This window comes from Sceloporus undulatus, chromosome 1 (genome assembly GCF_019175285.1).
Source record: "Sceloporus undulatus isolate JIND9_A2432 ecotype Alabama chromosome 1, SceUnd_v1.1, whole genome shotgun sequence".
NCBI lineage: Eukaryota > Metazoa > Chordata > Lepidosauria > Squamata > Phrynosomatidae > Sceloporus > Sceloporus undulatus.
Window position 1 is genome coordinate 38,579,024 of NC_056522.1, and position 14,690 is coordinate 38,593,713.

The 14,690-nt window shown below is 40.6% G+C and overlaps 1 protein-coding gene across 1 annotated transcript in view; it reads right to left on the reverse strand.

The window, feature by feature from the left end:
* Positions 1–14,690, reverse strand: part of USH2A (usherin) — a 665,459-nt gene that overhangs the window by 568,202 nt on the left and 82,567 nt on the right. Inside the window, 1 exon segment of the mRNA XM_042475774.1 lies at positions 12,040–12,133. Within this exon segment, the coding sequence (XP_042331708.1) occupies positions 12,040–12,133 (94 nt within the window).

Here is a 14,690-nt window from a genome sequence, read left to right on the forward strand (position 1 = left end):
CAGGTTTGGGACTGAAATAAGGAGGTTGTACAAGTGCTATTCCTGGTACTTTGGGTGAATGAATATCTTCCAGACACCTGTCTATCAAATGATAAGAAAAGATTTAGATGGGTGGTATTACACTTCATCTCCTTAAGATAACGAGTGAGGAAGGATGGAAGCAGTGGCCATTAAAGTGTGGGGAGGAATGGATGGATGCCTGCAGAAGACTCCTTTAGCTAATGGCTGACCAGATATATTGAATTCATTGGTGTTGTCCAGTGAGCTTACCTGGAGCATGGTTGGTACTTTTCCATCCACCCTGTTATGGGAACATCTAAAGTGTGTGCCCTTTTCTGCCAATCCAGTGGCCATCAATGTGGCATTTCACAGAGAGAAAGCTCTAGATGGCCTAGTGGAAAATTTTGACCAATCAATGTGGTTGATTTTAATTATATTGACCTCCACGTGAAAGGAAAAGGTGAGGTGAGAGTACAGATTATAAATAGCATACACAAGGGACCCATGGAGGTGATGAGCTGGATACTGCAATCAGGTTAAGTGCCAACACACACACTTGCAACTCTGAGCACAGGGGCAAGGACTGATCTTGGCCCCTCATCTGAGGCTATCTGCACTGCCCTTCTTTCATCACGAACCCTCTGTCATCTGTATTATCCACTCTGCTACCAGTGGAGAAAAAGGGGAGGTCAAACTTACCAGACGCTAATGCTCCAGGAGGGACAGAAGAACCTATGTGGGGAGGGTTTGGTATATATACTGGTGAACCTATGGAGATTATCACTTGGGAGGCATAAGGCACCTCCTCCATCATTAAATTGGCTTTAAAGTCCAAATCATCCAAATCTGCATGATCAGGGGTCACTCCTCCAAACCACCTCTTGAGGGGGAGAGGGCCAGGCCTGGAAGACAAGAGCCCTCCTCCAACCACCATCTTGAGGGAGAGAGGCCTGCCTGGAAGACAAAGAGCCCTCCTCCACACCACCCCTCTTGGGGGGAGAGAGGCCTTGCCTGGAAGACAAAGAAGCCCTCCTCCAAAACCCCATCTTTTGAGGGGAGAGAGGACCCTGGCTTCCTGGAAGACAAAGAGCCCTCCTCCAACCACCATCTTGAGGGGGAGAAAGGCCTGGCCTGGAAGACAAAGAGCCCTCCTCCAACCACCATCTTGAAGGGGAGAGAGGGCAGGCCTGGAAGACAAAGAGCCCTCCTCCAACCACCATCTTGAGGGGGAGAGAGGCCTGGCTTGGAAGACAAAGAGCCCTCCTCCAACCACCATCTTGAGGGGGAGAGAGGCCTGGCTTGGAAGACAAAGAGCCCTCCTCCAACCACCATCTTGAGGGGGAGAGAGGCCTGGCTTGGAAGACAAAGAGCCCTCCTCCAACCACCATCTTGAGGGGGAGAGAGGCCTGGCTTGGAAGAGAAAGAGCCCTCCTCCAACCACCATCTTGAGGGGGAGAGGGCCTGGCTTGGAAGACGAAGAGCCCTCCTCCAACCACCATCTTGAGGGGGAGAGAGGCCTTGCAATTTTTTTATTGTATTGCAATTTTACTGTACAATGCTATGATCATTGCGGAATAGCGGTCTATAAATAAAAATTATTATTATTAATTATTATTATGCTTATTGTGTCAGTAAAGTGTACTGCAGCAATCATTTGGTAATAACAGGAAGTTCCATTATATGAAGACACACCCAGCTAAAGGTGGTGGCAGATTTGGGTGTACAACGCCGGTACCCTGGTGAGATCAACCTCTTCTACCCAAAAAGGCTCTGATGCTGAGTGTAAAGTTCAAAAATGGGGAAGTTTAATTTAAAGAACAAAAATAAAGAGTTTTCTCCTCCCCAGCTCTAGATAACTTGAAATAAAAGATAATTTCCAGTTTGGCTTTCAGCAATCTTCAGGATGTCATCTCTCTGGGTTTGGTCTTGGTTTGATCTCCTCTCTCAATGGAGCTGGTGCAGGGTCTTTCAGCTCCTGAATTCTTTGACTTGATGTAGGTAACTAAAATGGCTAACTTGTTCTTGGTAAGTAAATTGGCTAACGTGTAAGAAATGCCCTTTCCGGATGTCTGGGCCTGTTTGCCACCAAAAGACAGCTCTCTGCCAGCTCACAGCAAAGACTGCCTCAAACTAAAAGCTTCCAGCTAAAACAGAGCATGCTGGGAAGGGGCAAACCAAATCTGGAAAAATTCAGGGGACCCTACAGCTCCTTCCACAACTAATACAATGAACATTTCCTACATGGCTTGGGCCCGAGTTACTTGAGGGACCGCATCTCCCCATATGATCCGCCCCACACACTCAGAACATTTGGGAAGAACTTACTGGTAATTCCAGCTTCCAAATATGTTGCCACATCCCAGATGGCCTTTTCAGTGGTGGCCCCACAGATGTGGAATGATCTACCCGAGGAGCTTCGTCTGACAACCCCCCCTTGAAACTTTCAAAAAGAGGCTTAAAACTCTTCTTTTTTTTGTCAAGCCTTCCCCCCCTGAAGAATGAAGTTATCTACCCTGTTGCCAACAATTCCCTGCTTACCCTTGAAGGCGAATGATTGTGTTTAGACTTCTGTAATTGTATGGTTTTAATTGTCTGTACACTGCTTTGTTCTGTGGAAAAGCGGTATATAAATAAAATTTATTATTATTATTATTATTATTATTATTATTATTATTATTATTATTATTATTATTTATACTATGGCCTGAACCAATATGAAAGGAAATATAGGGGGAGATTCAAACAGTCCTGGCTAGACATCACACATTATTACCAAATAATGGCTCCATTATGATTTACTGATGGGACAAGTGCGCAGGGATGACTCCATTATGCTTTAATCACGGGAGAAGGACAGGAGAAGTGCACAGGGCTTTGCACCCCAATCATGCAATTTGGACAATTTAAAACCAATTTAATGACAAGAGGAGGACACTAAGCTTTCTGTGTGATATGTTTCTGTACCAACCCAGACAGAAGAGCAGCTACCTATATAAAGGAGGGTTTTGCTAAAGATTTCCATATTCCATATTCTGTTCATGGGTTGCCACAGATTCTGGTTATTTTAGTTCAGTTCAGTTTGAGTATTTACATCCTTTCCCATAACTACAAATAACTTGCATTTAGTTTGACAGTTCCCTGTCTTCAAGCTTACAATCTGAATGCAAAAGGACACAAGGGAAAAGGGGTGGTGGGGTGTTCAGAAGCTCCTGGCTACTCTCCTTCCTTCTCAGAGGCTACAGCAATGGTGGAAAATGGAAGGAGATGCCCAGGCACAACGGAGCTGTGCCTGGCTGCTCTCTGTTCTCTCAGAGGCCACAGAAATAGTAATCGGATGGAAGGGTTCTCTTCAGCTTGAGAATTACTAGGTTTAGCTGAGGCAAATTTTCAGAAATAATGCAAGACAAGTAGGGTCACAGATCTACACCTTTGAATGTGCTGCTTTTGAGATATTTAGATTTGTCTTAGAATGGGTAATAAAGGTGAGGATGGGTTTCTTCTTGATAACCTACTATTTATAAAAAAATTATTTTTGGCCCAGATGAAAGTGGAAATAGGGGAGTTTAAGGAACCAGCTAAAGAATGTGCCAATGCTGCATTTTTCTACCTGGCACACCTCTTCACTCAACACAAGGGTTAATCCACCTGCCAAGTGATAAGCTAAGCAAGTGATAAACTGCCAGGTGATGAGCTAAGTATTATCAGCAAACTGTATGCCTATCATATTCTTGAAAAATTACTAACCTGGATAGAAGAGGAAAATCTTTTGGAAGATGAGCAGGCAGGTTTCTGACCAGGTTGCTCTACAGGACATCACAGTATAGTTTTATAACATCTTGTGGACAAATATTCATCCAAGTCCAAGGGGGCTTTTTAACACAGCCTTTATTGACTTTAAGGCTGCCTTTGATATGATTCCCCAAGACAGAGTATGGCAGAAACTAGAGACAATTAATATTAACAGGAACCTGTTGTTTTTGATTCATGGCTTCTAGGCAAAAACATGTGTGAAAGTCAGATGCAATAGGCTAGGCCACTTTACTAAGGCCATTCTAACAGAGAAGGCTGTGTATTAGCTTCCTCTTAATATCTACGTTCTCTCCCTGGTTAGGAGTCTGTCCAGGCAAAATTTCCACCCTCCCAATCCAGCAGGTAGACCGCTGTCAATTCTCCTTTATGCAGATGATGTAGTAGTTATCTCCTTAACTACTATTGGCTTGTGGCAATTATTAAGAACTTTGGGTAATTATTGCAAAACTAAAGCAGTAGTAATTAATTATAATAAATCTAAAGTACTAGAGCTTACTAGGAAACAGAGCAAACATAATTTCAAATAAATGACCACCCAATTGAGCAGGTAAAATCCTACAAATGTTTGGGAACAATTTTCAGTTCTCAGCTCCTGAAAAGCCCAATCCACTAATGCAGATCCTCAGAACAGTATAAAGTCACTTATATCCTTTTTTCACCAAAGGAGGTCACCATGTTCCATCAGCCATTCAGGTCTTTAATATGAAGGCATTAGCACAGATGTTATATGGTGTGCAGTGATGTGTTTATAGAAATTTTGTTTCCATGGAATCCCCACAGACAAAATTTCTGAGCTCAATTCTTGGTCTTCCTAATTGTGTGTGTGATATCCTGCCAGGACTATTTGAATCTCCCCCTGCATTTTCTTTCGTGTTGGTTCAGGCCATAGTATGTTTAGTGTAGGAAATATTAATTGTATTAGTTGTGGGAGGAGCTGTAGGATTCCCTACATTTTTTCCAGGTTTGGTTTGCTCTGCTTTAGCTAGATGTTTTTAGTTTGGAGCAGTCTTTGCTGTAAGCAGGCAGAGAGCTGTCTTTTGGTGGCAAATAGGCCCAGACAGCCGGAAAGGGCATTTTTTACACGTTAGCCATTTTAGTTACCAGTAATTAGTTAGCCGATTTAGTTACCAAGAACAAGTTAGCCAAATTAGTTACCAGCATCAAAGAAGACAAAGAGATCAGGAGCTGAAAGACCCTGCACCAGCTCCATTGAGAGAGGAGATCAAACCAAGATCAGACCCAGAGAGATGACATCCTGAAGATTGCTGAAAGCCAAACTGGAAATTATCTTTTATTTCAAGTTATCTAGAGCTAGGGAGGAGAAAACTTTTTATTTTTGTTCTTTAAATTAAAGTTCCCCCTTTTTGAATGTTACATTCAGCTTCAGAGCCTTTTTGGGTAGAAGAATTTGATCTCACCAGGGTACCGGCGTTGCACACCTAAATCTGCCACCACCTTTAGCTGGGTGTGTCTTCACAGTGTGCCTAATGCATGTTTTCATCAAGAGACAAGCCAAATGTCAATTGAGTCTTGGGTGTGCATTCTTAAATTTAATTTTTGACTAAGAATGAACCCTTCCAAAATATAGGAAAGCACTCACCCTAACAAAATGTAATATTTTACTATCAGCTTTATTAGAAAGGAGATACAATAATATCCCCTATGATGCACATTTATGCCCATATGGACCTGACACAGTGGAGACAGTAGGACATGTATTGTTATATTGCCCTTTCTGTAATGTTTATCATCATATTTTATTTTACCCAATTCTTAAAAATATTCCTGGAAGAACTGATGGTGGGATGATGATGATGATGATGATGATGATGATGATGATGATGATGGTTTGGGGGTCTAGGGCCAGTATTGGCTTCAGGATTGGATTAGTGTTGATATATTGCAGCACACTTTGTTTCAATATTTCCATCTGAAAAAGTTCTGGTATGGCAACCAGAGGCTGGTTAGAGTTGTCAAGAGTCTATCTTATTGATCTGAGAGGATTATGAAGCTATTTATTTATTTAATATATCACATTTCTCTCAGAATGAGATTCAAGGTGATCTACAACATTTAAACGCACAATACAATTTTTAAAAAACAAGTTAAAACCATGAAAACAGCATTAAAAGACGTTTAAAACATATACAATCAAACACAATGCTGCCCCATTAAAAGTACTGTCTACTGTGACACAGTAATGTAAATAATATATTGTACCTCTGAAGGACTAATATTCTTGGGCACCCAAGGGTTGCAGTATGGGGAGTAATGTAATCATGTCTGGATGATCCCTCCATCCTTCACTGAAGTCATTTATCTAGCCAGGGTTTAATACCTCAAAATGACTAATCAAGATGGTATACTACAAATAATAAAAATGTTCTTAAAAGTAGTTATTTAACTGTGTTTCTCTGTATATGTTTCTCACAACAACAACAATATTGGGAAAGGGGGGGGATGGCAAACCAACAGCCACAGAAAATCACTTAAGGTGAACAATCCAGGACAAACACCTAATAGGTCAAAATGATCTTTGAATACATAGAGTCTGGTATTCATATGGTCTTGTAATGCTGGGCATTCTATAACCTACATGTGGCAGAGATCTTGTCAGATGGTATAAAGGTACAGTTATCCATATAACTGAGGCATTATAGAGTCATCTCCCTGTCTGTTCTATCCATACTGACATTCTTAATATCAAAATGACAGGGCTACTTACATTTCCTGCAAACAAATATTTAGGGTGCAATATTATCAATAACATAAATAACCAATATTTTCTTCTTTCGGTTGCTTTCCCCCTCCTTATCATTTTCCTTTTGATAGTTTTACTTTAGAAAATCCCAAAAAGACAAACAAAACGTGGAGGAAGGAAGGATAAGAAAATGCACAGAGGAAAAAAAAACAAAGAAAGGAATCAAACAATGTTTCTATGTTTGCCATGGGCTTAGTTCAAATGCTCTGACTGAAGGCAACTTCAAAGGTCCCTATGGCAGACAGAGTATGAACAAGGATCTGCTGGGACACTACATCTGTGCCCTCAACCCTCTGCATCTCTAACGTTTGGCAAAGTCAGTAAAAATATTCTTTTGCATACCTTCCAATGTCAAGAACTGGAGTATTATCAAGGTTTAACACTGCCATTCCTTGCCAAATTGACTGCAGTGTAATTCACAAAAGTCCTGTTTATTGAATATTATTTTGATGACAAGCAGGGCAAAGATAAAACTGAAGTCAATTTTGTTTCTTTATGGAACATATCCAGATCACTACTTTAAAACAACAACCACAACCACAAAATCCTAAAAATTAAAGGGCAGGGAAACAACAAGGATGTTATTGTGGGAGTCTACTACAGACCCCCAAGTCAGACTGAGGAATTGGATGATGTCTTTCAAGAACAGATGACCACACATTCAGAAAGGAGAGATGTAGTAGTGATGGGCGACTTCAACTATCCTGATATTTGCTGGAAGGCAAACTCAGCCAAATCCTCAAGTTCTAGCAAGTTCCTCACTTGCCTTGGAGATAACTTCATTGTCCAAAAGGTGGAAGAGGCAACAAGGGGTTCAGCTATTCTAGATCTGATCATAACCAACAAGGATGACTTGGTTAATGGGGTTCAAGTGGTGGGATCTTTAGGTGGAAATGACCATGTTCTCCTACAGTTTGTTATACAATGGAAAGGAGAAGCCAGGCATAGTCAAACACGCATTCTAGACTTTAGGAAAGCCGATTTTAGTAAACTTAAAGAAATACTGAGTGTGATCCCATGGTGAACAATACTAAAAGAGAAGGGAGTTCAAGATGGATGGGAGTTTCTAAAAAGGGAGATACTGAAGGCACAATTTCAAACAGTTCCAGTGAGGAAGAAAAATGGGATATGTCTCAAGAAACCAGGATGGATGACTAAAGAACTTTCAACCGAGCTAGGTTTTAAACGGGATATGTATAAGAAATGGGAAAATGGGGAAATCACCAAAGAGGAATTCAAACAAATAGCGAGCCTGTGTAGAGATAACGTCAGAAAAGCTAAAGCGCAGAATGAACTCAGGCTTGCTAGAGATGTTAAGAACAAAAAGGGCTTTTTTGGATATGTCCGCAGCAAAAGGAAGAAGAAGGAAATGGTAGGGCCACTGCGTGGAGAAGATGCCAAAATGCTAACAGAAGACAGAGAAAAGACAGAATTACTCAACACTTTCTTTGCCTCAGTCTTCTCAGAAAAGGAAAAGGGAGCTCAACCTGAGGATAATGGAGCAGAGGACAGAATAGGGGAATTTCAGCACAGAATTAGTAAAGAGATAGTAGAGGAATACCTTGTTCATCTAAATGAATTTAAGTCTCCAGGACCAGATGAACTACATCCAAGGGTATTAAAAGAACTGGCAAATGTAATATCGGAGCCATTATCAATAATCTTTGAGAACTCCTGGAAAACAGGAGAAATCCCAGCAAATTGGAGGAGGGCAAACATTGTCCCCATCTTCAAAAAGGGGAAAAAAGAGGATCCCAACAATTATCATCCAGTTAGTCTGACATCAATCCCAGGAAAGATTCTGGAGCAGATCATTAAACAGAGAGTCTGTGAACATCTAGAAAGCAATGCCATAATCACAAAAAGTCAACATTGGTTTCAGAGAAACAAGTCATGCCAGACAAACCTTATCTCTTTCTTTGATAAAATTACCAGCTTGTTAGATGAAGGGAATGCTGTGGATATAGTATATCTTGATTTCAGTAAGGCCTTTGACAAGGTTCCCCATGATATTCTTGCAAACAAGCTTGTAAAATGTGGGCAAGATAAGGCAACTGTTACATGGATTTGTAATTGGTTGACCGACCGAATGCAAAGGGTGCTCAACAATGGCTCCTTTTCATCCTGGAGAAGTGACCAGTGGTGTTCCACAAGGCTCTGTCCTCGGGCCAGTTCTATTCAACATCTTTATTAATGACTTGGAGGCCAAAATTGGGGAAATACTTATCAAATTTGCAGATGACACCAAATTAGGAGGAATTGCTAATACTCCAGAGGACAGGATCAAGATTCAAAATGACCTGAACAGACTAGAAAACTGGGCCAAAGCTAGCAAAATGAACTTCAACAGGGAGAAATGTAAGGTGAAAAAATGAAAAGCACAGATATAGGATGGGGGACATCTGGCTGAATGAAACTACGTGTGAAAGAGATCTAGGAGCCCAAGTAGACCACAAGTTGAACATGAGTCAACAGTGTGATGTGGCAGCTAACAAGGTCAATGCGATTTTAGGCTGCATCAATAGAAGTATAGTGTCTAGATCCAGGGAAGTAATAGTGCCACTCTACTCTGCATTGGTCAGGCCCCACCTGGAATACTGTGTCCAGTTCTGGGCACCACAATTCAAAAAGGACATTGAGAAACTGGAGCGTGTCCAAAGGAGAGCGACTAAAATGGTGAAGGGTCTGGAGACCATGCCCTATGAGGAACGACTTAGGGAGCTGGGGGTGTTTAGCCTGGAGAAGAGAAGGTTAATAGGTGATATGATAGCCCTGTTTAAATATTTGAAGGGATGTCATATTGAACAGGGAGCAAGCTTGTTTTCTGCTGCTCCAGAGAACAGGACCCGGAGCAATGGATGCAAGCTGCAGGAAAAGAGATTCCACCTCAACATTAGGAGGAACTTCCTGACAGTAAGGGCTGTTCGACAGTGGAACAAACTCCCTCAAAGTGTAGTGGAGTCTCCTTCCTTAGAGGTCTTCAAACAGAGGCTGGATGGCCATCTGTCGGGGATGCTTTGATTGTGATTTCCTGAATGGCAGGTGGTTGGACTGGATGGCCCTTGCAGTCTCTTCCAACTCTACGATTCTATGATTCTATGAAGTGGAGTGCTTTGCCTCTAGTTCTAGCAAAAAGCAACAAGTCTATCCTAAATCCCTGTTATGTGTCCTTTACACTAAACAGTATAAAAGCTGTGAAATGTGCCAATAGGTAACACATCACCTTAGTTTCAAAACAATATGTTGCAGTTGAAAAATATCTTTAAAAGCTCAAAAATCATACAGTTTTCTACAAAAGTTAAAATCCTTTCTCCAGTATCATTTCTCAATATATAATCCACAAACGAGATCTGAAAACACAAATCCATGCAGTACTGCTTATATTCGACATATTCGGTGATTTTATTTTTATTTATTTATTTTTTATTTTTTGCCATGTGCAACATCTCTATTTGTCTTATTAATTTATATCTTGACACTGATGGCACCAACTGTAGTGCAACAAGTCTAGCCACTAGCGGGGATAGGACATGCACCCCTTCTTCTTAGCAATTTTGTGCCTATGCTCCTAACACATAAACTGCTTGTGTACAGGAGAGAATGGACTGGACTCAGAGACAGAATGTTTCTGTCAGTGGAATCCACTTTGAGACCACTTTTACTGCCTTAGCTCAATGCTAGGGAATTCTGGGAACTGTATTTTGTGAGACATTTAGCCTTCCCTGTCATAGAGCTTTGGTGCCACAATAAACTACAATTCCCAGGATTCCCTAGCATTGTGCCAGGGTAGTTAAAGCAATCTCAAACTGGATAATTTCTCCAGTGTGTTTTGGACCTCGTAGAAGCATGTGTGGGGTTTTGAATGTGGGAATGACACTACATACTTTGGTTTTAGCCAACACTCATGTATTACAATTTCTTGGATTTGTATATGCTATTGAACAGTATAAATGCTGCTGGAAACATTTGGGGTGGAAGAAGAGATGCAGCAGGCCATTGGAAAACTTGATTTCAAAGGTTGCAAGATACCATGCTTTACAGCAGGAAGATCAACTGTAGAAAAGGTAGGCCCAAATTTTTACGACTTCATTCCCCTCAGTAGACTCCATCAATGAACCAAAGTCATCAGACTATATGATAGACAGACAGACAGACAGACAAATAAATATTTTCCCCCATGAAATTTTCCATTAACTAAATGGAATATTTTTCCACCACAACCCTAAATGCCCTAGAAGTGGACCAGAAGCCCTTCCACCAAAATCAGAAAAACATTGGCTGAAATTAAAAAGTAAGAGAGTGACATCACTTCCAGTTTTGATTTTAACCTATTTTGAGGTGATTTTAAGGGGCTCTGGCACTTTTCTAAAGTATGTGGGGGGCATGAAGAAGCAAACACGCAGCATTTTGCAGCAGATTTGAACTACTTGGGGTGCAGGTACAGGTGGAAAATCACTTGGATATTTTGGGGGGGGGGAATAGAGGGGTTGCAGGGTTTGAGGGGCTTCAGGGCTAAACTTTGAGGCCCAAGTTTCACATATACGCCATGGTCCACACTTTGTCCACCCCTTTTTTAGAACTACCTTTCTCAACCTTGACTTTTCCAGATGTGTTAGATGAAAAATTCCTCCATCTATTTTGTTACCAATGAAATTGGATCTGGAAAATATCATGCTAGAGATCATACTTTAGATGAGCATTTTTCAAGGAAACAACAATAAGGTAGGTCATTTTTGGGCAACATTGTCAAGTAAAGTATTCTATGCCATTTTCTTAATCAACTTTTTTTCCTATTACATTCCCTGGTGAAGAGGTTACCCAAATGACCTATAGTAACAGGTTAAGCTAGGACGGTTTTTCAGGCATAGAGGAGAAAGAAGGTGAGAGAGACTCTCCCCCCATATTCAATGATCTTAGATGAGTTACTTTTTTATTGCAATGTTACATAAAAATGCAACTGAACAGTAATTAAATATAGATGTCTGCCCCCCCCCTTTTGTCAAGAGTAATTACTTTTTATACCAAACAATCAAGCATCATGCAATCCTTATTGAAAAGGACAATGTCTTCTTTAAAGAAGGTTCTACTATGATGTAAAGGGGCTGGTCCACATTGCCATGTGAGATAAAACAATACAGATCTTATTATTCCCCAGAATATGTTCTACCGCCCTCTCCTTTCTTGCCAAAGGTTCTGCCACAATTTCTTCCTTTAATATGGCATCCTACGGTTGTATAGTGGATGAATATTTTCTGGTTCTTTCTGCATACCTTGAAAGATTGATACATAGAAAGCAGATATTTTCATGGAATAGGGGCTCATTTCAGGTCAATAAGAATAAAAATACAAATGTGAAAACAGTTCAAATAAAAACCAAGACCTACATATGCTGGAATAGCTCAAATAAAACCTGAGATCTCCAGAGATTCAAATTCTGAGAACGAAAAATCCATCTTAAAGGAACTCACATTGTTGCCTTCTGTGTAGCTTTCCTCTGAGCAAAGACATCTATATGGGTTAGTAGTTGTGTCACAGTGATCAGCATGGCCAAGACAATTACACCTGTAGAAAAATAAAGCTATTGAGAAAAGAGCATTGATGTATCATTTGAGAGGGCATCTTCCTGTTATTTTTACACTGTCATGAATGTAATTGTCTGCTTCTGTTAAGGATAACCATCTCAGAAAAGGGGCTTTTAAGTGCAGTAACCATTTCACGTGTCTCTCCACTCAGCATTTATAAATGTCAAGTAAGTGCGGCTTTCCAAGGGAGTAAATTGACAGGACATGTTGCAGACCAACTATTAAGTGATCAAATGTACATTATGTGCTTTCATTACTTACTATGCAGATGCAAGGCTCTAATTATTAATTACAGTTAACACCTGTGTTTTCAACATTAACTCTTCCATTTATAACTCTATGCTTCCTTAAAGACATTACTTGAATTTATGTATTTGTTCTTAGTTTTATATCATGTTTTCTTGAGGAGCTACAATAAGGAGAAAAAATATATAATAAAATTAAGGAAACATTAATATGGAGAATAATAATAATAATAATAATTTTTATTTTTACCCCACCTTTCCATGGAGATGATCAAGGTGGCTTACAAACACATAAGGCATATGTAATACATTGGAAGTTTATTTGTTATCAAGATATGAGAACACAGTGACTCTTATGTAATAATTGTGTGATGAAGATGCAAGAAGCTTCTACGCAGTCTGTACTGAACTTCTTTTTTTTGCTGAACGATATATATATATATATATATATATATATATATATATATATTAAAAACAGAGCCACAAACAATTAACACATAGAAAGCAGTAAAATTCCTAACACCAGCCTCATAGATGTGCTTTAAATCAACTACCATGCACTCCAGGATGCTACTGAAACAAGATTTTATACATTTTTTCAAACAACAAACAGTAAGAGCCTCCCCCCCCCCCTGCAAAAGGAGCATCTTTGGCTGCATTCGCTCTGCAGAAATAATCCAGTTTAACACCACTGTAACTGCCATGGCTCAGATGCATCCAGGAGATGATAAATGCCTCACTATTCTACTTACTTAATGGAGGATGTAGTGCATCCTCTCCTTAAGAGGATGTCCCTGAACTCAGAGGTAGGCAAGAACTACTGTTTTAAAACTAATATCTTATATTTAAGCAAAGCAGTTAAATGTGTGATGGGCAGGCAGTTTCAGATGTTCTTGGAGGAAACAAATGACCTAGACCTATTTCAGACTGTTTTTTAGGACAGCGTACAGTATTGCAATCTTGGGCAAGTTACACTCTGTCAGCCTCAGAGGAAGGCAAAGGCAAACTTCCTCTGAAGAAACTTGCCAAGAAAACCCTATGACAGGTTTGCCTTAGGTTTGCCATAAGTCAGAAACTACTTGAAGGCACACAACAACAATGTCCAACAACAAGAGTATGGAGAAAGCCTCAGTTGCTCTGGCTGATGACCCTGTTGATCTTCCTAGATCTCCCAGCTGCTTTTGATCCCATTGATCTTGGTATCCTACTGGACTGGCTCTGGGCGTAGAAGACACTGGCTTACCTAATATCTGCAAGGTCAGTCCCAGTCAGATAATGGCGTTGAGGGACTCCTTTTCAGCCCCATGGCTGACTCTCATCTTGTCTTCCATAATGTTCAATATCTATGTGAAGCTGCTGGGGGAGATCATTAGGGATTTGGGTGCCATCAGTATGCTGATGACAGTTGGCAATACTTCTCCTTGTCATCTGAATCAACTGGGAATGCCATAGTGCTGGAGCAGTACCTGGATGCTGTAATGGGCTGGATGAGTGCCAATAAAGTTAAGCTGAATCCTGATAAAATGGCCTTTAGGTGTGAGAATAGAATACCAGTAGGTTACATGCCCTGGATGGAGTGGCACTCCCCCGAGAAAACAGGTGTGTAGTTTGAGAGTACTCCTACATCCATCTTGTCATTGAAGGCCCAGATAGACATGGTGGCTCGCAGTCCTTGGGGCTAGTTTTGGCTGGTCCACCAGCTTCAGCCTTTCATGGATAGGGATTTAGCCCCAGTAGTCCTTGTATTCATTAGTAGTCCTGATTAGACTACTGCAATGTACTGTATGTGGGCCTACCTTTCAAGACAACTTAGAAACTGCAGCTAGTGCAAAATGCAGCAGCTAGTCTGCTCATTCAAATGCCACACAGACACCATATAACACCAGTTCAGAAGGAATTGCACTGGATGCCATTATGTTTCCAGTCTGAATTCAAGATGCTGGTGATAACATTTAAAGTTCTAAACAACTTGGGACCTTGAGGGAGCACATCTCTCTATGTATGCCTGCCCAAGAATTGAGATCTTCTGTCTCCCACCAGTAAGGGAAATGCATTTCAGGACAACATGGGAGAGGGCCTTTGCTGCAGTGCCACACCTGTTGTGTTGCACTTACATTATAGGCTGGAGCCAGCTTGAATTCCTTCCATATATATATATATATATATGAAAGAAATTAAAAGAGAAGGAAGACTTGACAACTCTTTATGGCCCTGAACCTCCTCTAATAAATGTTATGATGATAATGGCCTGTTACAGACAGTCAAAATAAAGCTGCTTTGAGTCACAGTGGA